Here is a 25,715-nt window from a genome sequence, read left to right as displayed (position 1 = left end):
ATAACTGTAATTTTGCTACTGTTATGAATCATAATGTAAATATCTGTGTTTTCCGATGGTCTTAAGCTCTACAGCAGCGGTTCTCAACCTGTGGGTCGTGACCACAGGTTGAGAACCGCTAGCAGGGTCGCCTAAGACCATCGGAAAACACAGATATTTACATTACGATTCGTAACAGTAGCAAAATTACAGTTATGAAGTAGCAACGAAAATAATTTTGTGGTTGGGGGTCACCACAACATGAGGAACTGTATTAAAGGGTCGCGGCATTAGAAAGGTTGAGAACCACTGAACCTAGAGGAAGACATCAGAAAGCAAGCAAAATTGCTATTATTTGCAAGTGATATGATTTTATATCTTAAATGCAAAAGAATCGGCTGAAAGCAATTACAAGTAATTAAAAAAACTTTAGTAGTTGGATAGAAAATTTTTCCATGGAAAAATAAAATTGGTTAAAACTCAATATGCAAAAACAAACTAGGGAAAACAATTTGCAATCTGTATGAAAATGAAAGTCTAGCTTCCTTAATATATAAAGAGCCTTCAAAATCAGTGAGAAAAAGGCCAGTAACCTATTTGGCAAAGAATATGGACAATTCACAGAAAAGAATGAAAATGAATTTTAAATATGTAAGAAGACACAGCCCTATTCATACTAAACAAAATACCAATTAAAACTAAAGGCGAAACAGTTTTTCATCTAGCAGATTGGGAGAGACCAAAGAGTTTAAAAATATGTCATGATGACAAAGGTGTAGAAAGCAGAAACTCTTTCACACTGTTGGTTGAGATGTAACTTGATACAATAGAATAAGGAGGGCAGTTTGATACTGTTCTATATAATAAAAGCCTAATATGCAAATTGTCCCCTCAACCTGGAGTTTGACCAGGGGGTGGGGCCTGCTGGCCAATCGCTTGCAGTCCCTCCCCCCCATCCGGCCCACCCCCGATAGGCCCTCCACCCTGCAACCAGTCACTATGATGTGTACTGACCACCAGGGGGCAGATGCTCAATGCAGGAGTTTCCCCCTGGTGGTCAGTGCACTCCCACAGCCAACCTCCCGCAGTCCCTCCCTCCCCCAGGCCATCCAGCCTCCCCCATGGCCCCGATTGGGGGCCCAGCCCAACAACCTCCCGCAGTTCCTTCCCCCTGCTGGCCGCCCCCCCCCCCCTCCATAGGCCCCAATCAGGGGGCCGGCAGGCCAACCTCCCAGGGTCCCTCCCCCTGGCCAGCCAGTTACACCCCCCCCCCCCCATAGGCCTCAATTGCCTGCCAGGCATAGGGACCCCACCCATGCACGAATTAGTGCACTGGGCCTCTAGTATTAAAGTAAGCCTAAATGATTTTTTCCAGGTTCAGAAATCTGGTCCTCCTTAGATCTACTTTCTATGGTGAGTCCTTTGAAAGACTGGGGTCTTGATTCTGAATAATAGTGCTGGTTTATATCATTTATTTGGAATGTCATTTGGGGGTGGTTATCTCTTGCTTTTTCTATATCAGGCAGGTAATTTATTGCCTTTTTCCCTATTAGATCAGTGGGATAAAAATCCTAACTATTACTGGATTGTATTTTTACATATTTTTCTACAAATTATAGATTTGAGAATTACTTGCTGCCTGTTTATACATGTCAGTATTATTAATGTCTCATATCTTATAGTTTCCAAATTGTTCTCTGTATTTCCTCACTTGAGCCAAAATATCAAGCCAAGTTGAAAAAGGTTTTGGGTTCTTTTTGCTTGTGTTTTTATTTCTAGGTTAAAAAACAAAATATGTTAGCATGCAGTTTTTTTATTTAAAAACATATTCTACAGAAAAGAATACTTTCTCACCATTTCATGTGCAGATAAAATACTCAGAAGCACATTTAATCCAACTGTAATAAATTTACATGCTTTCCCAAAAAGTCACATTTACTCATGGGACATCAATCGAACTCTTCTTAGGCTTTAGTGAGGGTAATTCACACTCATAAAATTAGACAAGCTTTCTGGGATAAGGTAGCCTTTTTTTCTCAATAATTATGGAAGGTTAGAAATATGACATTACTCTCCCCCCCCCCCCCCCCCCGCCGCAACATGCCTAGTAGGCACCTTAAACTTAACATGTCCAAGACGGTCTTCTTGATTTCCCCTCCCCAGAAACCGTCCTCTCCCCAGTCTTCCCCACTTCGTTAGATCTACCCAGTTGCTCAAACCAAAAATCAAGACTCATTGTCAATCATATCTAATTTATCCTCAAGTCCTGTCATTTCTCCACCACAGCATATCTGGACCATGTCTTCTCTTCTTGTCCATTGCCCCCATTCTAGTTCAAGCTATAGTCATCTCTTGCTTCGACAGATGCTTGCCCTTTTTTATTTAAATGTTACTTGTAACCCAGACCACTTTGCTATAATATTATTTATTTCTCTATTACAAAAATGTTGAAAGGTTAATGATAAAGGTCTTCGTTTTGCTGATTCTGAAGTGGAGATGCAGAACGACTTGCTAACATTGCCCTTTGTCCTGGCTGCTGCAGCCCCTCCCTTGGCCTCTGTGTTCACGGCCTCTGGCTTCCGCTCGGGAGCAGTGGTCAGGATGGCCAGGTGTCTGTCAGGGTAGCACGGAGCTTCCCGTGGTCTGACAATTTAGGGTTGGCCAGTGACAAGTTTAATTGTGTACAATGGGGGAGAGAGATCGAGAAACCAAATTGAAGACTTACTATTTGAAAGAGTTGAGAGTACATGTTATATTCTCTTGTATGGGAACAGCACATTGGTTGCCTCTGGATAACTTTTGATTTTATCACCCTCCTTAACCATTCCCCAAGATGCTCTGACCCTAATTGCCCCATCTTAGTAAATGACATCATCAACCAGTCAGTTGCTTGGACAAAAAACATTGGGGTCTTCCTTGGTTCTCTTTTCTCTCATTCTCTAGAAGTTGTCAACTCTTACCTTATATACCATATCCTGAATCTTTTTCCTTCTCTCCATCTCCACTATTACCACCCTAGTCCTAGGCAATGTCACCTCTGACTGGGATGCCTGCGATAGTTATCGCCTAAATATTTTCCTGCTTCTGTATGTTGAAATATCGATACATACAGAAAAAGGCAGTGTACAGTTTGTTGATATTTCATGAACTGAACGTACCTGTGTAACTATATCATAGATCAGTGATTTTCAACTGGGAGCAGTTTTGCCTCCCAGGGGACATTTGGCAATGTCTGGAGACATTTTTTATCATTACAACTGTGTGGGTGGTACTGGCATCTAGTGGGTAGAAGCCAGGGATGCCACTAAATATCCTATAATGCACACTCAGACCCCCACAACAAAGGATTATCCAGTCCAGAATGTCAGTAGTGCTGGAGAAACTCTGATCTAGATCAAGAAATAGAATGTTATTAGTACCTGAAATACCCCACAAGCTCCCTTCCCAGTTTCTACTCCCTGCTCCCCAAAGATAATCACTGCCCTGACATGCTTTTGAATTTCATATTAATGGAATCATACAGCATACATTCCTTTGTGACTGGCTTCTTTTGCTCAACGTTCTATTTGTGAGGTTTACCTATATTGTTGTGTTTGGTTGTTTATCATTCATCCTTTTTGCAAAATAGTATGCTATTATGGGAATGTACCCTAATTTACCCCTTTACTGGATGATGGGCAATCGGGTAGTTTCAAGTTTTTGGCTGTTCTGAATGGTGCACTATGAACATTCACATGTGTGTCTTGGTGGGATATGTATGCATTTCCACTGGGTATATACTTAGGAATGGAAGTGCTAGGTCACAAAGTAGGCAGATGTTCAACTTTGACAAAACTGTCCAACACTTTACCAAAGTGTTTGTACCAAGGTACATTGCATCAGCGGTGAGCGAGAGTTCCAGTGGCTCCGTATCTTTGCCAAACTTGGTATTTTCTTTTTCGTTTTAACCTTTTTGGTGGGTGTGGCATGGTATCATCTTGTGGTTTTGCTTCTGCTTTCACTTTTCTCCAATCCATACCTTAAATGGCAGCCGTAGACATTTTTTATTAACTTTATTTTTTAGGTAGGGTGTAGCTTTGGTGTAAGCATTATAATACCTACAGTTTTTTCCTCTCCCAGGACACAATTTTCAGCTCCCTTCTAGGCAATATTGCCCTGTTGAGGATGAATGGTCTGCCCTGGTGTGTGTCAGAGTCACCCAGGAGGCTTGTTGAAACTCACATTGCTGGCACCCCCCAGGCACTAGCATATACCTTTATATAAAAAAATCTAGGTCTGTATTTGGGCGTAATATTAAAAAGGGTTAAAAAGAATTTTAGTCAAAACTTTAATAACTAGTTTCTAATTTATTATGTAATATTTTGTTACATACCAGGTTTTCTTCCTGAGATCTCCTGTGTAGATTCAGATTTCTTTACAGTTATTAAAATAATATGAACAGAGAGTTATATAGACTACTATATTATAAACCTAAATTCCATATATTTGGTCCAAAAAGAAATAGATGCATACTTTTCACACACCATGTGAGTTTTATCTATTTAATTTTTTATTATTTTAAAAACAATTGTTATTAGTTATGCTTTTGTGTGCTTTTTTTAATTGAGGTATCTTTGACATATAACATTATATTAATTTCAGATGTACAGCATAATGATTTGATATTTGTATGCATTGTGATATGATCACCACAATATCTGGTTAACATCTGTCACATTACATAGTTTAAAAAAACTTTTTTTCCTTGTGATGAGAACTTTTTTTAATCCTCACCTGAGGATATACTTAGAGGAAGGGAAAGAGAGAGAGAAAGAGAGAGAGAGAAACACGATAGGTTGGCTTCCTATGTGCACAACTGGTGATTGAACCTGCAACCCAGGTATGTGCCTTGACCAGGAATCTAATCTTTTGGTGCACAGGATGATCGATGCTCAACCAACTGAGCCACTCCGGCTGGGCTTGTGATGAGAACTTTTAAGATGTACTTCAGCAACTTTCAAATACTCAATATATTTTTAACTTTTAATTTTGAAGTAATTATAGATTCACAGGAAGTTGCAAAGAAATGTACAGGGAGGTCCTTGTGCCCTTCACTTACCCTCCCCCGTTGTTAACATTGTGCATAACTATGGTATAATATCAAAACCAGGGACTTGACAGTCGACATTGGTACAGTTGACAGGGTTTATTCAGATTTCACGAGTTACATGTGCATGGCAAGAAGCTGGTCTCCCTTCATTTCACAGTGCTGTGACCTCAGAGCCCTTCTTGGCTCTTCCCTGTGTGTTCAGAAGGTCACTAGTAGCAGCTCCCGTGGCTCTCTGCTTCTGGCTCTGACCAGCAGAAAGGCTGTAAGTCCACTGCTTGAACAGCTCGCTCCTGGAGTAGGAGTCCTGGAGTTGAATCCTTTCGTATGGTTGACCTAATTGGGGTCATGTGTGCGTCTCTGAACCAAACACTGTGGCTAGGATGATGGGATGTGCTGGTTGGGCAATTAAGGTCCATCATGGAATCTAGTAATGGTGTTAGTACTACCCAACAAAGGACTGGGGCCTTTGAGGGAATAGGAAAAATGGATGTTAGGAAGGCAGCTAACAAATAAGTAGATAATACCGGTTTTTTTGTTGTTGTTGTTTTTAAAGTATAATGATAGTTCTGTATATGCTGAGTGTAAGAATGGTAAAGCTACTGTTTAATTAACTTCTGAAAAAGAAGTACCTTCTTTGTAGTAGTGTGAAACAAAAGATGCATTTTTGTAAAAGTGCCAAACATTTTTGCCAAGAGTTAGGAATGGTGGCTTTATATGTAAACTAACCCCAACAAATTTCATTGTCAATTTGTATTATAGAATGTTTCTGGATTATTGTATAGTATTTTTTTTATTTGGGATTATTTCAATACTAAGATTTAAACAGAAATTCAGATTGTAGGAATGCATTCTTACATCATTTCTCTAAAGATAATAAGGTATTTTAAGAAAGAAACATTCATGTTAATTGTTTGTAAATTGAATTCAGATTATGTAGAAAGAGAAAAAATGATTTTATGCAAGTGTATAATTTTTTAGTAGATAGATGATCACCAACTCTTCCCTACGCTAAAGGCTTTGAATTTATGTATCTGTTCTTGATATTTGGAGCTCTGTATTTTCGCTCCTATATTCATTTTATAAAATGTGCTTTTAGGATGCTTGGCTGAGCTTTGAACCCATGCTTCAAGAAATTTTTGGCTCTCTCAGACCCCAAAGCTCTTCCCTCCATAAAGTCAGTGAGCAGAGTGGTAAAAGTTGGGATGGAGCCATTCTGTGCATTTAGACAAGTGACCTCACCTCTTAGTCTCCTTAGCTATGAAAATGGGTAAAATAAGTGTTGTGGATATTAAATGAAATAATCCACATGCAGTATCTGGTACATAGTCAGTGTTCAATACATGTTAGCTATTATTAACATTATCATATTTCAGGTAATCTAAGCTGACTCTGATTGAAAGTCATACCATTGTTTTATGTACCACTAAACATGAAACACCAATAATTACAGTATAACATGATTCATTTGAAGGTTTCAGATATGTTAACATATCAAAAAATGTGTCCTAGAATCAGTGGTATTTGGTATTACGGCCGTCTCTGACTTGAAAGTCCTGGAAATTGTTTGCATACCCACAGAATAATGCCATCTGATTTCAGTTTATACACAACACAGTGTGAACTAAAATTTCTTTTCATTTTTGTTGTCCTAAGCTCACGTTGGATTTGGTCTCATATGTTGCGATATTGGCAATGTAATAATTACTGATTCCCCGTATAGGTTTAATAATGGATTATATAAGACAGTGATAGGTTTGGCAACTTAGGTTATTTGCTTTACCTCAGTGATTTAGAAAAAAATTGAGATACGGTTTTGGAAATCACTAATATTGGTTGAGTAAACCTATCTGGAAGCTAAAGGCAGGCTAAATGATAGTGTCTGTGACCTTTCAGAAGAGCCCAAGTTGTTGTCAGGAAGCCTGATAAGGAAAATGCTTTTCATACACCCAAACACATTCAGTTTAGAAAGCATAATACTTATATTTGAAAGCAATGTGTGGTAGTTGATTTTCCACTAAAACATAAATGTGGACAGTATATTGTAGCTTTTGAGACATACTCACAGGCTATTTATGTACCAACTTGGTGTAGTAAAATGTTGGCTGTGTAATATGCTTAGCATAAATTTAGAAATAAAACCTGTAAGGATATCCCATAACCTTGATAGAGCGCTATTTCTCTTGGAGCCTGGCATTTAGAATATTGTGAATGGGATATTATGAGCCTGGGTTTTCTTTTTTTAGTCCTGTTCTTTATATTAAAATTGAAATGAATTATGGAAGTCTTTCTAGAGACTTGACCTGTTACTTATTGCATAATTTATGGCTTACTTCATACGCTGACTGTCAGCAGGATTCCACTTGTTGAAGACAACCGCATGAATGGAACAGATATGCGGCTGGGTTGTCTTGTCATGAGCTCCAGAGCTGTCCCCTGGCACATCTGGCACATGCAGCACTTAAATATTATTTGACGGTGTTGATTGTGATTTTGGGAAAGACTATCTCAGTGCATCCCATATTCTAATGCATTCTGAAACAGCAGTGTTGTTTTTCTTTTTGGAAACCCAGGAGGGTTTGTTTGCTGTATTTTGTATAGGGTTCAGCTTAGCAGAACAAAAATATATACTTTTAGGAAAGGAGTTTCACTTTAGAAAGTGGTTGCTAAATTGAATTAACAGTAAAATAACTTCCAAAAGGAGTCAGTTTATCAACTTTAGTACTTTTCTCATTACCTGCTTAGTAGTGACAGACAGAAGCCAGCCAAGATCACTTGGCAGCTTTACAAAAGGATTATATGGTGGCACTGCTACTCCAGGTATTTAATTTCACGCAGGAGGAGTCAAGGATTTGGAGTTTCTTATATTAGAATAGGTTGGACTTTATTCAGAAAAACAAACAAACAAACAGTTCATTAATTTGAAGTGTGTACATCACAGCCTAAAAATTATTTTAGTTTTAAAATAGATAATGCATGCATATGCTATGAAAGGATACCCATTAAAAATGTCTCCCTTTCTCCCTGTCCCTTGTCAACCAGCTCGCCTCCAGAGAGGAAACTATTATTGCCACAGTATTATTAGTTCCTCCTGTATTCTGCCAGAGGTTTTCTGTTCCCTTTTCCCCTCTCTTTCACACCGTGATAGCATACTGTGTGCACATAACCAGGGATTGCTTCCTTTTTGTATCTCCAGAGCTGCCTTTGTGGCAGAAACGTCCCTGCTCAGTGACTATGTCTCATTTCCCAGCTGCTTCGCCGTTAGGTGGGACCATGATTGGTTCTGGCTAGGAACTGTGAGAAGTGATTTGCCCCACTCTGGGGCTAGAGTCGTAAGAGCCTGCAGCTCTGCCACGGAGCACCCTGAACTGGGTATCAGAGGGTGGCACCTCTATCAGCCAGAGTCCCTGACTGAGTAAGTGGACCAGAGGGTCCCCTTAGGCCCCGGCCTGTCCCACCAGGCCCAACCTGTGTTGGATGTGTCACGATAGCAAGGAATAAACCTCTGAGAGGTTCATGTGTTTCTGCATCATATCAGCCTCTCCTGATTGATATAACGTATTTCTCTTGATAGTTGTGAAATGCATGACACTTTAAAGGAGCCCAGTTCAAAAGGCCTGATAGTTTGTTAAAGAACAAAAAGGTAACTAATTAGAGAATAATCATTTTAATTAATTACCAGAGAAATACATTTTACCCCAGTTGTATTACTATACAAATGTAGCATATCTATCTCTCTAGTTTCTTCTTAAAATGTAACTATTGAAAAATATAGAGAAAATATAAACATTTTGTTATTTTAATGGGGTGTGTTTCTTTATAGTTCATACTTTCTGCATTCAAATTTGTTAATAATTTTCTAAAATTATTTCTAAAGCAGGATAAATGCCAAAGCCATATACACTGGCTTCATCCAGTATTGAACAGGAGACTGAAAGATGAAAGGAGTATTGCAAAAATATAGTTGTCTCTCCTGGGACCTTAACAGCACAGGGAATGAGACATTAAGAAAAGTGCCAGATTGAAAAGGCAGCTCCTCGTGGGCCAGAGAAGTCTGCAGTGGAAGCCGAATCTGAAGTGGCTCTGGAAAGATCCAGGTGGAGAGAGGGATCACATGGTAATAACGTAAAGGCAGAATGGAGCAAGAGTGTGGCCTTTTTGAAAGTCAGACAATGAAGTAGGAGATGCCAGGCAGGTAGAGGGAATAGAGGTCACAGGCTTCAGGGGAGGGCTGAGGGGTCTGTCGATAGCAGCGGTGAGATGTTAGAGAGATTCGACCAAGAAGTGAGATGATAAATTCTCGTTTTTGAGGCCTGCCGTGCAGAAGGGGTTCTTTTGTACTCCAAGGGCAGCAGCACAGCAGCCAGTAAATGGAGTAGCATAATGGCCAAGAGCCTGGACGCTGGGGGCCTGGGTTCCAATCCTGGCTTTACCACTTTCTAGCCGTGGCAAGTGCTGGGAAGGGTGTGCAGGTAAGTGCGCAGAGAAGTTAGTTGTGATGTCTACTGCTGATACTATTTGGAAAGGAACTTGGTAACAGTGAAAACCCTCTAATGAGGGAATAAATTAGGCCCCTTCACAAAGTAGTAAGTGTTACGTTACTGTGTTTATGCAAATGATGAATGGTAGTCTTTCTAGGGTGCTTTACAAGGAATCCTTTATTGGGGCCAAGTTTAGACTAAATGGTCTTCAAGTTTCTTTTAACAAACATTTATTGAATAACTACTAAGTGGTAGGTTGTCTGGCAACTAGCATACATCATGAAGTGGATAGAGACCAGAGGAACGAAATACTGTTTACCTTGTCTATGCATTGTTACAAAGTTAACATCAGATTCCCTATTTGATCCTTGACAAACCCTTCCAACCAGAGGAGATGAATGTGTCTGTAAAGCAAGTTACTTATTGTTGTAAGTACCAAATGGTGTTGGACATCCTGAAAAAAACGCAGCGGGCATTCCGGGGAAGTTGACTTAGCCCTTCCTTCATTGTACCAGCTTAATATCTTGCTGGTTGATTGCAACATGCTTACTTGAAACCATCTTAGAAGTTCTGATTGAAACCCAGCTGCCGCTCCTCCAGTCTTGATGGTATGTCGGTGTTTGTGTAGTGCGTTTTTTGACCCCAGGCCTACTTCCATTGACGGGTAATATTTAAAATCTTTCTGTGGGCAAAGTAGGTCAGATGTAAAGCGCACACCAGGGAATTGCACGGGGTGGGGAGGCAGATCTCGTGGAAGGTCCCATGCTGTTCGTCTTCCCTTAGCCCTGCCCTGGATCCCTTATGAAGACTGTGCAATCTTCGCACCCAAAGTTTGGAGTCTTTCCAAAAATATTTTAGAATGAGAATCTGCCAAGTGCTAGCTTTAAAGCTTCGGTGTTGGGACATAATTTGTTGGAGTGCCCCTTCTGTCCTGTGGCCTTTATAAATGGAAACGAGGTCAGGTATGCAAGCTCCACACTGTAGATAAACACTACGGTTAGAGTACAGGTTTTAGAGTACAACTGACCTGGGTTTCAATTCCAGCTTTGCTGCTCAGGAGCTGGGTGACTTTAGACAGTAAACATAAAGATATTTGTCAATGACTGAAGCTCTTCCTCCTTGCCAAGGCAGGCACTATACTAAGTACTTTTTATGAATTGTATTTCCTCCTGTCAATCAACTTACGAGGTAAGGACTATTCTTTGTCCCCATTCCTGGGCCAGTGGAATCAGCTGACCCAGTTCCACCACATACCGGTAGCCTTGGGCAAATCACACATTTCACCTTTAAGCCTCAGAAAATACCTATGTCATAAGATTGTTGCAAGGAATAAGTGAAGTCACCTGGCAGCCAGCTGTTGGCCAGCATCTGAGCGGGGCTAGCTTGTCTAAGGCTCCTAAAGTTTAACTGTTTTGTGAAGTTACTTTGTTTCTTCTTTTATAAATTGGTGTAAACATTGTTTCTGAATCTAGTTCTTTTCTTTTTTTGTCTCCAAATTAAAGTCTGCATTAAACATCATTCAGTTAGAAGTTCTCATGTTCAGTCAGCCGTCCCAGAAAGCACTCACATGGATTGTTATACGGATGAGGGGAAATGGCACTGGCATGTACCAAGGATGAAAGAAAATATGTGTTCTCTCCAAATTTCCACCACTTCTTACCAACCTAGTGCTTATTTTTATTGCTACTTCCTACTTGACCTATTGATTATTTTCAAAAAATGTTTTGAGTAATCTGTGCCTTATTATTACTTATTACATATATATTACTGAAATGTTACTCAGTAATTATGGTTCCACTAAAAAAATAAAATAAATGTTGGTTACTTCCAAGAGTTTGAAAATTCTCTGTTTAGTCTAACCCTGTGCTGTTTTTTTCTTTGGTTTGGTCTTCAGGCCTGGTCACTACCCTTTCTCTGAAATAACTTTACAGTCTATTTAGTGTCATGAAGTTGGTGGTCACTTTGCGATAGAGCATTTTGTGGTGTTGTTTAATCAGCCTTTAAACTCATGAATCAAGTTTAGGAGAGAATTTGCTAGTATAGATCATTGTTGACTTGGAGACATTTTAAGCAGTACCCAAATACAGCCCTAGTGGTTATTCAAAATACACAGAGAAATGATGTGAAATTATAATTATGTAAAAAAAAAAAAAGTATGGTTGATATCAGTGTGATTGAGTCAGTCTTCTTAGTAGTGCAGGGCCAAGGACATTAACATTTCAGAAATATTAAAAACAGGCCATTCTACAGTAGTGGCTTTCATTGTCCTAATAGCATCAAGCAGCTAGGAAGGCGGCGCTGTGAAGGGAACATGCACAGCGGCACCAGCCAGGAGACTGCTCCCCTCCCTACACCCCATTCCCACGGGAGCAAGGACCGTTGGGAGCTCATTTGAACAATAGTTTTCCTCTGAAGTTTGAGGAGCTTGGTCTTGGGTGTGGTGCTTCCCTCTACCATTTGTATAGTTTCCAGCCTGCTATGATTTTATCTCTCAGCAATGTTCTAGGAGGTTTTAGGGAAAATGTGAAACTGCCAAACCGCCTATCAAACTGAGCTTGAAAAAAAGACCTCTTGGGAAAGGACAAACTAAGTATTCTAAGTGGTCTACGATCCAAAGCATTTCCTGGGCTGAGTGTTTATCAAGGCTGGGCTTGACTTCCAAATGGAGCTGGAGAAGAATCTGGGACTGTTTCCCAGCTGATTGGGGGTGGGGAGAGGAGGAGGGAGCTGGTCTGGGAGAAAGGAGAAAATCTCACTCTCTTTTTATCTTTTACACAGTTTTCTGATGAAATCTGTCTATAGATAGGGCTTGCAAAATAGAACCATTTTGGAGTATGAAGTGGGAGAGGCTGTTAGATATTTTTTTAAATTATATATAGTATTTTAATTATGTTTTGGGAATGGAACATTGGGTCAGATTAACTTTTTAATGGATCAGTCTTTTTCTTCAATAAATGCAGAGAAAAGATCATACCTCCCTATTAATTGTCATTAATCTCACATCATACCAGTGTTTTTTCTGTGCCTGTTATCATCTCAGAGTTCAAGGTCTAAATTGACATATTTTGGAAGAGTGAGGTGATGAGGAAGTAGAAGTGGTAAGTATATGATTTTTTCCTTCCTGCCTGACTCAGTGTTAGAGAACTCTTTTTAGATAATACATTGATTTCAATTCCTCGATGCCAGATTATATCATTACAAGCATCCTGGTATAGAGACTAGTTCTTGCTCTCTTAATAGAAATCTTATAAAGAAAACCTAAATCCCTTATTTCACTGTTTCTTTGCCTAAACGTTTTTGTAGTCACTACTCCTTTATTGAGAAGTAAGATGGTGGTGATACCAGAAGAAAATTTCTTTGACCTGAATAGTGCCAGCTTCACTTCCCTCGATGATGACACATTTATGTGTATTTTAAAGTTGTCCTCACTACCCCTCTCCTCCTCTCCTCTCCCCCACCCCGCCCCATAATGTGCTGCTTTGTGTGAGTTCCCTAGCAAAAGAGGCCGGCATTGGTGGTGAAATACTTCAGTCTAAATTAAGATTCTTTTCTGAGGTTTCATAGACTACTTCCTTAAATTAAGCCCCAGACTGCAGACGCGCAAAGCTTCCAGGTTTGTTACTTTTTTCTGCTCTAGAAATAAAGATGATGGGCAGGATGGACTGGCTCTCACTCCCAGCTGCTTCAGAAGGTTCTGCCCTCGTAGCCAGAATCACTAGCAGCTTCTGTTAACGAATTTAAAGGTTATGGGGGGGGGGGGGAATCTGGTGGTGATCTGACAGAAATGGCAAACCATCACTAATCTGAGGGACTGTGGGTAAAACAAGCACTTGGGATTGTATTGTAAATTGAAGGTCGTCATGGATAAAGATAAGGACTTCTTTATCCGACACCTGTAAATGTACCTGGAATCTAGTGAACCATGAGTTAAACCAGTACATTTAATTGTTGAGGGTAACAATACAGTCGATGATCTTTAGAGTCAAGAGAAAGAGTTGAAAATGGGCCGTTGGACTATAATCATGGATGTTTTATACCATCTCCCTCTCTCTCCTTGAATCGTTAAGGCTATTTGAAGGCTTTTTTCAATATGGAGAACTCCCTTGCCTGTGAGTGCCGGAAGGCCCAGACAGGAGAGATGAGAAGTGCAATGAGGAAGGGGCAGGAGCCCAGGCCCTCCCGCCTGTCGGGAGTCAGGTGTCCTGAGGACGGCTTGCAGTATTTCATTGAGGATTGTTTGCATCTGTAGTCAGAAGGGATATTGGTCTGTGATGTCTTTGCTATGTTATCAGGGTGATAGTGGCCTCACAGAATGAGTTAGGAAATGTTCCATCCTCTTCTATTTTTGGAAGCATGTATGAAGGTTGGTGTTAATTTTTCTTTAAATGTTTGTAAAACTCAACAGTAAAGCCATCTGGTCCTGGGGTTTTTGTTTGGGAAATGTTTAATTACTGAATCCATCTCTTTAATTGTTATAGGTCTCTTCAGATGTTCTGTTTCTTGAATCAGTTTTGATGATTTACATGTTTTTAAGAATTTGTCCATTTCACCTAGATTATCTAATTTGTTAGCATACAGTTGTTCATAATATTGTCTTATACTTCTTTTTATTTCTGTAAGATTGGTACGAACAATCTCATTTTCATTCTTTTTTTTTAGTGTTTTTGTCATTTCTTTTTCTTGGTCATTCTAACTAAAGATTTATCAGTTTTGTTGATCTTTTCAAAGAACCAACTTTTGGTTTTGTTGATTCTGTTGTTTTATTCTCTATTTTACCTCTCTTTGCTCTAATCTTTATTATTTCCTTCTGTCTGACTTGGATTTAATTTGCTCTTGTTTTTCTAGTTCCTTTAGATGGAATGTTATGTTGTTAACTTGAGATATTTTTTTTTTTTGGTGTAGGCATTTACAGCTATAAATTTCCCTCTTTACATTGCTTTTGCTGCATCTCATACATTTTGAGATGTTGTGTTTTTATTTTCATTAATCTCTAAATATTTTCTAATTTACCTTATTTTTTCTTGACCCACTGAGTTTTTTTTAAGTATGTTGTTTAATTTCAACATATTTGTGAAATCCAGATTTCTTTCTGCTATTGAGAGCCAATTTCATTCCACTGTGGAGGGAGGAGATACTTTGAATAATTTTAAGCTTTTAAAATTTAATTGAGACTCGTTTTATGGCCTAATATGTAGTCTATCCTTGAATATGTACTTGAGAAAAATGTGTTTTCTGCTATTGTTAGATGGAATGTTCTGTATACATCTGTTAGATTGAGTTGGTATAGTATTAATTTTTCTGTTTCCTTGTTAATCTGCTGTCTAGCTGTTCTATTCATTATTGAAAGCGAGGTAATAATGCCTCCAGCTATTATTGCAGAACTATCTGTTTCTCCCTATAATTCTGTCATTTTTTCCCTTCATGTTGTTGGGTGCACATAATTATTATATCTTCTTGATGAATTGACTCTTTTATTATTGTATAAGGTCTTTCTTTGACCCTTATAATGATTTTTTGTCTTGAAGTTTATTTTGTCTGATATCAACATAGCCAATCCAGCTGTCTTTGGTTACTGTTAGTGTGGAATATCTGTTTCTATCCTTTCACTTTCAGCTTATTTATTTATTTGGGTCTAAAATGAGTGTCTTATAGACAGCATATAATTGGATCATGTTTTGTTATCCATTCTGTCCATCAATGCCTTTAACTGAAGAGTTTAACATATTTACATTTATGTACTTGCTGATAAAGACTACCATTTTGATATTTGTTTTCTATATGTTTTATGTCCTTTTTTTTGTTACTTTATTCTTCCATTACTGCCTTATTTGCATTAAATCAACCAGCCCTCTTTGGTGGACATGTAGGCGTGTTGCCAGTCTTGCATTTTTACACCTGATGCTGCAGTGAATATCTTTGAAGATGTGTTACTTTACACATCTGCAAGCATATCTGTGGGTAAATTTCTACAACTAGAAATCCAGCTGCAGCTGGGATGATGCTGACAGAAATAGGAAACCAGGAAGCCCCTTTTCTCTCCTCTTCAGCCTCTCTAGGACTTCCCATTGGAGGAAGGGAACAGGGAGCCAGCCAGCATGGGGTCTGGGAAATGCAGTGTGTAGAGCTCTAGCCTCAAATCACAGAGTAGAGCAGAGTGGGCTTGGAGAAGACAGAACTAGGGGAAATAAATGCACATAAGAAATCATCATATTTCCTTAACCCTTTGCACTCGCTTGCTTTTTTCTTGATTCCTTTATTCTAATGCTAACCGTGTCGAGTCACACTCAACATCCGAGTGCAAAAGGTTAAACTTTTATTTTCAAATGTACAGTCTGATTTTCAGCGTCTTAAAATTTACTTAAGTTAACTTCTTAATATCATATTAGGAGAAATCAATCTCTTCTGAATTACAGGTCACATAACAAATTTGTTAATCTTGTAGATTCTGAATCCCATTCAAGGTTCTTACTCACCTTCTCCCTGGGTTTAAGGTGTGCATATTACTTTAGGCTTGCAGTTGTGTCTTCAGTGACTGAGTTGAAAAAATGGCTCTGGAAAGTGCTGTGCATCTAATAGGCAATGCCTCTGTGTCCTTTCAAATCTTGGATGAGTAAGAATGCCATCAGCTCCTGCACTTGTTTATTGGACAAACAGCGTATTTCAAGTATTTCAAGTCTTAGCCATATCTTACCTTCCTTTCCCCCATAGTTCCTATTATTCTGCCATTATCAAATAGCATACCTAATAGGAGGTGATTTATTGCATGTTTTGGCATTTATAGAACAATAGAAATATCTCTTGGAACTGAAAAAAAAAGTTTCATTTGGTGGGCATATTCTAGAATGGCCATATTTTCTGCTTCTGCCTGGAACAATTCTGTTTTAAGCCTGTTGTCCTGGCATAATTAATAATAGTGCGCTTCCTTTTTCTAAAATGTGCCCTGGTTTGGTTAATATGATCACTTGATGTAAAACTTACTGTCTGACTATTCAAGCCATCTTCTCTGATATAGTTCTATTCTTAGAATTTCCAAGACTTAATCTCTCAGATGTTTAGCAGTGTCGCATGTCACCACATGAGGAAGTCGTACAGAGGGAGGCTAAAGTCTGTAGTTGGGGTTGGCATAGGGGTCTGCAACTGAAGGCAGATGTAGATACAGAGACATAACATATACAGAATCTTCAACATCCGTGCTTTCGCAGGATGTGTATACTCATACATCCAAACACATGCACATCTCTAAAGAGAGTTTTTCCTGTTTAAGTGTTACTATTCTTTATTAAATGAATGATTCTTTTCAAGATGAGAGATCCTATCAATCTTTTTAAAATTAAAAGTCTTGAGTGCAAGGGCGTAACAGGGAATGCCTGGTATGGACCGTTAAGTCTCCACACAGCAACAATGGCCAAGTGTTCTTTGGTTGTGAGCAGGATGTGAGCTTCATTATGGTTTCATTAGGTCGGCTCTGTTAGTGCCTCCCACATACTTTCAAGGGGTTTTCTTAAACGTTTGAGTGAGTGGAGATGTCTGTTATAAATAACTTTTTAAAGAAGTATTAATTTTTTATTTTTTTATTTTTATTGATTTCAGAGAGGAAGAAAGAGGGAGAGATAGAAACATTAATGATGAGAGAGAATCATTGGTCGGCTGCCTCCTGCACACCCCCTACTGGGGATCAAGCCCCCAACCCGGACATGTGCCCCTGACTGAATCGAACCCAGGACCCTTCAGTCTGCAGGCTGATGCTCTATTCACTAAGAAGAATGAATTTTAAAAGCATTCTCACATAGGCAAATTAGTTTAATAACCGCACTTTTCATCCTTTTGGCACTTTTGGGATATTTGTCACATATTTTCTGGGTCAGGTGTGCATAAATGCAAATAAGCCTGCTGTTGACGTGAACAATAAAATGTCTCACCACATTAATGTTGTTACTCAAAAGAACAAGTGTGATTTTGTTAAGGGTAACAACCTCTTTCCTATCGGAATCCTGTTTGATGCCACTTTGGAACTGGCTTTGGGGAAGTTGAGTCCAGGTTAATGCCTTGCTTCCTATAACTAACTGCATGCTATTTGGCACTGGGCAGCCCTGCAAATAGGACCTAAAGGTCATTTCCAGTGGGGACTGTTGGAGGTTGATGCCAGCTTTCTCTGTGTCTGAGAATAGTTGTTTTCCTGTTGGTAGTTGTGTTGGGTACAAAGGGATTTCCAGGATCACAGGAATCAACCTAATGAGGCAGGATCATAGGAAGCAAGTCCAATCAGAAGAATCTCCACATAGGTGTTATATTTTTTAAGTGATACTGTCTTTTCTGAAAAGAATATTCTTTGAGATGTTCTCGTTGTTGAAGGTTTCTCATGATGACAGAGGAGTTATGTGCCCCGCGGTACAGGTGGATTGCATGTCCACTCCTCTTCCTACAGGTGTCTCCTTCTGTGTTTGATCTGCGGTGGGGGGGGGGGGGGGGGGGGGTGAGCAGTGAGTTGTCTTTGTTCAAACTTGTTTCCTCTTCTCCCTTTCTTCAATCCTCATCCAAGCATATGTTTAAAGAGAGCTCGGCCGGCATGGCTCAGTGGTTGAGCGTCGACCTGTGAACCAGGAGGTCATGATTCAATTCCCGGTCAGGGCACATGTCCAGATTGGGGGCTCAATCCCCAGTGTGGGGCATGCAGGAGGCAGCTGATCAATGATTCTCTCTCATCATTGATGTTTCTGTTTCTCCCTTTCCCTTCCTCTCTGGACTTATTTATTAAAAAAAAAAAAAACATATTAAAGAGAGGAAGGGAAAGAGAGAAACATTGATGTGAGAATCGTTTGTGTCCCATACTTGCCCCATCAGAAATCAAACCCACAACCACGGTGTGTGCCCTGACCGGAATCAACTGCAACCTTTTGGTGTACGGACAATACTCCAACCAACTGAGCCACCTGGCAAATCTTTTTGGTGACTCAGTAAAAAGTTGTCACAGAATTTGCAGTATATTATTTTCACTTGGTTAGTAATTGTAACTACATTTGGATTTCTTCCTACCATTTCCACATTTACTTATCCAATATGGGGAAAATGTGAGGAACTATTTCATCTTCACTGCAGTGATGGGCAGGTAACTTAAAAATGCAAAGAGCTTCTTAGCTTTGATTTAATTCATAAATCACTTGAGGAAACCAACAGAAGGCAACAGGATTCTTAAAGTGAGAGCTGGCCACCTGTCAGAGTTGCCGGCAGTTATTACCCTCGCTGCTGGTCTAGTGGCAGCCAGAGTTTAGGCTTTTTCCTTGTGGTTCATGTGACCTTGTGTTCCCAGTATTTACCAAATGTCTTAAATAGTTTTCCAAAAAGTTTCCTTCTTTACTTCCCACAGTGTACGCACATTCAGACCATAAAAGGAACTATTGAGATAAATGTTAAAATTCCACAAATGATAGTGTCTCTTAATGATAGGTTTTTTTAGATTACAGGGGGCCCAGATTCGTTTAATGATAGGCTAATTAAAAAAAAAATCTTTGATAGTCTCCAGTTTGCTTCCTTGGGATTGTCCATCTTGATAGCAAAGTCTTCAACTCCTTGATATCCTTAGCCTCAATAGACATTAATTGAGCAAATACTTCTTGCAATTACTTTTTTCTATACAGTGAAGAATTCCAAATAGAAGAAGGGAATTTATTAGATGTAGTCAGTTTTCTAGAACCTTACATTGGGAACGGGGCGATGGGGAAAAATATTAGCAGTTTGTAATACATGCTCTACTGGAGGTAAACAGAATCACAAGAGTGTAGAGGGCAGGCAGATTCAGTCCATCTGAGCGGGTTTGAGGAAGGTTTGTGGAAGATGTGGCTTTTGAACTTGGCACTGCATTATTGAATGGAATAGACATATGGGTAATGGGTTGGCAGGATATCTTACCTTATAATAGAGAAACATGCAAATTGACCGCACCTCCGCTATGCCCACGATTGGGCCGGCAGGAGGCTGGGGGCGGGACTCCAGGTGGCATATCCGCCGTTGAGAAGATCAAGATGGCGGTGCCCAGTGGCCGGGCCCATGCCGCCGCGCTCCCGGGGGTGCCTGGGGCGATCGGCACCCCGGGGGGGCTTGGCCGGGCCCATCGGCACCCCGGGGGGGCGTGGCCGGACCCATGCCGCCTCTCCCGGGGGTGCCTGGGCCCATCGGCACCCCGGGGGGCGTGGCCGGGCCCATGCCGCCCCTCCCGGGGGTCCCGGGGTTGATCGTCCACCTGGGGGGGCGTGGCCCGGCCCCTCCCGCCGCTCCCGGGGGTCCCAGGGGCCGAGGCTTTCCGGGCCTTGGGCACCAGCGGGGAGCCTGCACCAATCGCAGGAAACCACTGGGGGTCAGCTCCTGTGATCGGTAGCAGGGACGCTGGGTGCCGCGAGCCCAAGGCCAGGAAAGCCTGGGGCGGAGGCTTTCCCGGCCTTGGGCACCAGTGGGCAGCCTGCAAGGATCGCAGGAAACCACTGGGGGTCGGCTCCTGCGGTCCTTAGCAACGATGTTGGGTGCCGCGGAGCCCAAGGCCACCGCCCGGGGCCAAGCCCCGACCCTGAAAAAGGCAGAAGGCGGTGGCCACAGCCAAGGCCTGGGTCCCTGGTGCCAGCAGAAAACTGGTGCAGGCAGCCAGGTGAATGAAGGTCTATTGCACGAATCTTCGTGCAAATGGGCTACTAGTTTTAAATAACGGAAATAGCTTGAATGAAGGCTTAGAAGTAGAACAGCATTTGGCATTTATTGGGGAAGGTGACCAATAACTTGTTCCATGTGCTGGGATCACAGTCTTAGTGGGAAGATGAGCCTTAGCTATAGTAGAAGATGAGGTATTTATTGGAGCCCATCTGTGTGGTAAATATCCTCTTGCCTTTTAGACACCAACTATGACACAATAAAAATTTAATATATGATCAGAAATAAAAAATCTGTTATTATAAGGTGAAAAGCAAGAAGCAGTATGTATGGTAGTAAAGAATACAGATTTGGCCCTGACCAATGTGGCTTGGTTGATTTGAGATATCGTCTCACTTACCAAAGGGTGGCAGGTTCGATTCCCAGTCAGGGCACATACCCAGGTTGTGGTTTTGATCCTTGGTCAGGGCGCATGTGTGTGTGTGTGTGGGGGTGGGGGGGGAGGGTTGCAACTAATCAATGTTTCTCACATCGATCTCTCTCCCTCTCTCTCTAAAAATCAATCAAACTTTTGTTAAAGATTTTTTTTTTTTTAAAGAACAGGTTTGAAGCTGGTTTGCATGGGTTCAAATCTTGAATTGCTGTGTAACCTTAGGTAAATTACTCAATCTCACTGATGCCTCAGTTTCATCACATACAGCTTGGGGATAATACTGCCTACCTACAGGCTTATTGCAAGGATTAAATGACTAATATGTAAGGTAGTTACAACAGTGCCTGGCACATAGGAGAGTGGTATATATATATAAGTATCACTAATTAGTAGTAGTACTTGTAGTAGTAGTAGTAGTAGTAGTACATGGGTATTATGTGTAATTTGATTTTCTCTGAGTTAGATTAGATTCATCTTTCTGTAGGTTATACTAGTATTGTCTATGTAATGTTGCATTAGTAAAATTGTAGCAACCCAGGCCTAAAAGTGCATGAAAACTCTCATAGCAGAATTTTCATTGGAATAAAAATGTCTTTCTTTTTGAGAACCTTTGTGCTTTGCATTGCAGCTGTCTAGTTTTACTGACTGCTTCCTGGGACATAGGAGATTACAAAGGTTGGTTGGTTATGTAGCTTATCATTCATGTGTGTATGTGTGTGTGTCATAGCTTTTCAATGACTAGAAGTCTGGGCACCAAACTTGAGAAAAGGCAAGAACTAAGATAGCTTAGGTGGCCAGGAAGTGCCACAGCTGTCTCACTGCAATTTAAGACATCTACCATTTTTAGTCTCCACTGTAAATGCCTTACTGTAATAGCAAAAAATTGGAAACAGTTTAAATGCCTGGTGATAGGGATCAGAATACATTATGGAACAGCCATATTATGGAATACATTGTGGCCCTTAAACACCTATATCTATATCATAAAAGGCCTGTGGCTGTCACACCCTAATGTGGAACGACCCAACAACCAGTCACCAGGAGGTGCATGGAGCACCTCTCGCAGGCCGGGACTCGCGGCTCACACGGGGCTGGCAGGGCTGGTGCGGTGGAGGCAGGGCCTGCGGCTCGTGCAGGGTGGGTCTGGTGGCCTGACAGTGCAGCAGGTCTGGGTCTCGCACGATTTTGCGCGCTGGACCTCTAGTCTATATATAAAAGGCTAATATGCAAAGTGTCCTCTCGGAGTTCGACCAGGAGACTGGGAGTTTGATCACTCACTATGACGTGCGCTGACCACCAAGGGGCGGCGAGGAACGAAGGAAGGCCCCGGCCAGCAGCTGGAAGGCCCTGATCGGCCCTGATCACTGGCCAGGCCTAGGGACCCTACCGGTGCACCAATTCGAGCACTGGGCCTCTAGTTTTATATAAGAATATTTAATGACATGGGAACTGTCCACACATTCTGTAAAGTGAAAATAGCAGGTAGCAAACTATACGGGAGGATAATTATATTTAAAAATTCAATGAAGTAGCTACTATTTTTCCTATTTGACAGAAGAGGCTTAGAGCTATTGACTGTTTGCTCAAGGTCACATGGCTAGTAAGTGGAATAAAAGATGGTGCTTTTATTATTTACCTTGATTTCTATGATGAGCATATGTTACTTCTATAGTGAACAAACTGATTAAGTTATTGTAAAAATGTAAAGTTTTAGAATACTTGTTTCCAGTTGAAAAGTTATGTTCAGAGATTTCCATTGCAAATTTCTTTTCATATATAACAAAAAGTCCCAATAATTAACTCCATTAATGTATGAATTTTCTGCTTGAACTTGTATGTGTCATACAGTGTATTATTACCATTAATGGGAGAAATGATTACCATCATCAAAAACAGAAAATGTTATTGGGATTTTAAACTCAGTGTTGCTGCATTTTGTGGATTATATCAAAGCCTTGATAAAATAGTTTGTGTTTTAAGTGGAAGATTTAAATCTGTGAAGCTTTTTAAGATTTGTGTTTGTCACATCTTGGCACAAGTTTCTCATTTGTAAAGTATGGTTACAAAAAGAGTCTGGTTTCCATATGTATATTTAAATTACTCTGAGTCATGGACTCAAATGAGTAATAGACATTATACCTATACTAGATTTCTGCTTTGTCATGCCTTAGCATGAAGGCTGTACATTTATTTTAGTACTTGCAAAAACAAATACATTGAATTGGCAAAATTGTTTTTTAATTCTCTTCCCCTGTTTTTTCACTACTTTACAGAAATTACTTTATTGGACTGAAAATTTGTGTTTGATTTGACAAGAAGGTTGGGGGAAGGGCCCACGTGTATATGCACACAGGAATATGTATATGGTGCTGTGAGTGGTGTATGCATTGGTAATTGGAAATGAAAAACTCCCTATCTCCATTTCTTCATCCCTTTTACTAAGTCTCAACTCCAATCCAAAACCACATTAATTGTTAAGATGTGCCATTAGATGCACTGCTAAGAGGGAAAATACTATGAATTAAGTGATTACAATGCTTTCTTATTACCTATGATTTTTATTTATGCTATTGAAGAGCAACTTATTTATGTATAGGTTTTTATCTTGTAGTATTCTTGTGCAGATATAATTAAAAACTATAAGCAAAATAGATTAAAGAATTCATAAAATACCTTTACATTCAGTGTCCATCTCTTCTGAATCAACTATCTGACAGAGAATCAACAATATTTGTGTGTTTCCACATACTATGCAATAGAGTGTTGGCAATGCAACTTTTTAAAAAGAGTGATCCATTCTTATCTTTAAGTTTTTTAAAACCACTTTATTGAGATAGAATTCACATACCATACAATTTCACCCACTTAAAGTGTAAAATTTAGTGGGTTTTGGTATATTACATTATTTATTTTTAAAATTGTGATAAAGTATATATAATAAAATTTCTCATTTTAACCATTTTTAAGTATACAATTCAGTGGCTGTGGGCCACATTTGGCGCCTTGGAGTCTTGGCAGCATCGGCTGCAATTTGGTTGGGTGTTGCTCCAGGGTGGTGGCAGGGCCTGTGTCCCACTTGGGGGAAGCCTAGTGTTGCTTTGTGGGCGCCAGGTCTGCAGTGCCTTTTCTCTGTTAATGGCCAGTGCACATCATGGCAGCTCCTGCATTGAGCGCCTGCCCCTTGGTGGTCAGTGCACATCATAGCAAGCGGTTGGACGGTCGGACACTTAGCATGTTAGCCTTTTATATATATATATATAGATTGTTATGGAATCATTAACATTGTTTTCTAATTTGTTTTTAAATTAGAAACAGATCTATATGTCAGGAAACCTAGCATCTTCATTTTATTTCATTCTCAATTGAAATTTTTATTTTTGGAAATTTAATAACTGCATATTAAATTTCTCCACTTCCCTGAATTTCTGTTCTTAGTTTGTTTGGTAACTTCAGATAATAAAAATAGACTTCTCAATCTTTACTTAATTTTGGACTACAGTGTAACTATACTGTAAGACCTTCAGGTTTGCATACGTTGTTAGAAGATAGCTGACAACTGTACTTTTTATTTTGCATGACTGTCCCCAACTGACTTTTATTTATAATATTACATCTGCACGTTAGACCAGGTTATAGTCCCTGCCCCATTATTGAATTTCTATCAGACCTTTTTCTCCCTTTTCTTTGGTTTCTCTAACCAGTGAATCTAGGAATATACACACCCTTTCCATCATAGCATGCCTTTATTTATAATAATGATATAACTATTGAGGAAGAAAATTCTCTTTCAGAATTCCTTAGAAACAGATGTATAAGATGTTAGTAATATGTACAAAGAACAAAAAAATATTGAAATGACTTTATTAAAATGTTAGAGATTTTAGAATAACATGTAAAAATGTTAAGTTACTGTTTATAGAAGATTATATTTTGCCTACATTTTGTGCAGAGCATAGATTTAAATGAAATCAAAATTCAGAATCCTGAATCCTAGTATCCTATATAATAAAAGCCTAGCGACCAAAATGGCAGAACAACCAGAGACCAAAACAATCAATTTCCCCTCACCCCAGCCAGCCCTCCCCTCAGCAGGGACCCCCACCCCAATCCAGGGCCCCCATCAGGGCAGGCCAGCCGGCCCCCACCTGTGCACCAGGCCTCGATCCTATATAATAAAAGGGTAAAATGCAAATTGACCTTAATGGCGGAACGACCAGAATGACCACTCGACCAGTCACAATGAGGTGCACTGACCACCTCTCAGTCCTTTTCCCTGGCCAGCAGGCTCCGATCACCCGATGGAAAATGGGGAACTGGGGGTGGGTGGCGCCTGGCCAAGGCCCTCGCCCCACCAGTTGCGCCACACACAGAGGGCAACTGGTGGCAGGGGCAGGGCTGGCAAGCAGGCGGGAACGGCCAACCTCTTGGTCCCTCCCCCCGGCCATCAGGCTCCAATCACCCGATAGCAAACAGGGAACTAGGGGTAGGTGGTGGCAGGGGGCGGAGCCGGCTGTGGGCAGCCAGGGAAGATGGTCCTGATCACAGGCCAGGCCTAGGGACCGAACCCACTCATGAATTTTGTGTGCCAGGCCTCTTAGTGTGCCTATAAAGGAGAGCTAACTTACAGTACCTTGTCTTTTTTAATTTATTTCAAATGCACACCATAATATCATATATTTTATCCCTTTCTCTGGTAATAACATATTAAAATAGTCTTTGAGCTTGCCTGGACATGGATTTGCAAAATAAGACAAACTAAATTATTGTGTATTTTTCTATGTAAAAATATTTCCCCTTCAGTGTAAGATTAAAATGCCTGGACCCTCCGATGTGGAATTCCCACCTCTGTTTATAAAAATTGATTGCACATCCTATCATAAATTAAAAATATGTATTGTATTTTAGTTTGAAATTTATGTATGTCTCCTGTAGTGTATTATTTGCATGTCTAAACCTCATTGCCAAATATGAGCCAGAAACACTGTATCGCAGTTTTTAAATTAGAGGAAACTGCATGTTATATTCTTACCTCTCCTTCCCCCTCCCCCCAGATTTCTTCAGGACACAATAATAGCATTGCTCCTTATCAAGAATAACATTC

At 40.3% G+C, this 25,715-nt stretch overlaps 1 protein-coding gene across 6 annotated transcripts in view; it reads left to right on the top strand.

The window, feature by feature from the left end:
- The window catches only part of SMURF1 (SMAD specific E3 ubiquitin protein ligase 1), an 83,870-nt gene that overhangs the window by 6,438 nt on the left and 51,717 nt on the right, over positions 1-25,715 (top strand). The window contains exon 1 of one of the 6 annotated variants that reach the window (XM_079773223.1): positions 181-1,392. The exons of the other annotated variants lie outside the window; for them this stretch is intronic. Coding sequence (XP_079629349.1) covers positions 1,341-1,392 — 52 coding nt within the window. The 5' untranslated portion in view covers positions 181-1,340. Of the gene's footprint in view, positions 1-180; positions 1,393-25,715 lie in introns of those variants that run through there. 6 annotated transcript variants of the gene reach the window in all.

Source organism: Cnephaeus nilssonii, assembly GCF_951640355.1.
Source record: "Cnephaeus nilssonii genome assembly, chromosome: 5".
NCBI lineage: Eukaryota > Metazoa > Chordata > Mammalia > Chiroptera > Vespertilionidae > Cnephaeus > Cnephaeus nilssonii.
The sequence above is the reverse complement of the archived record's forward strand: the minus strand, read 5'-3'. Positions and strand labels throughout refer to the sequence as shown.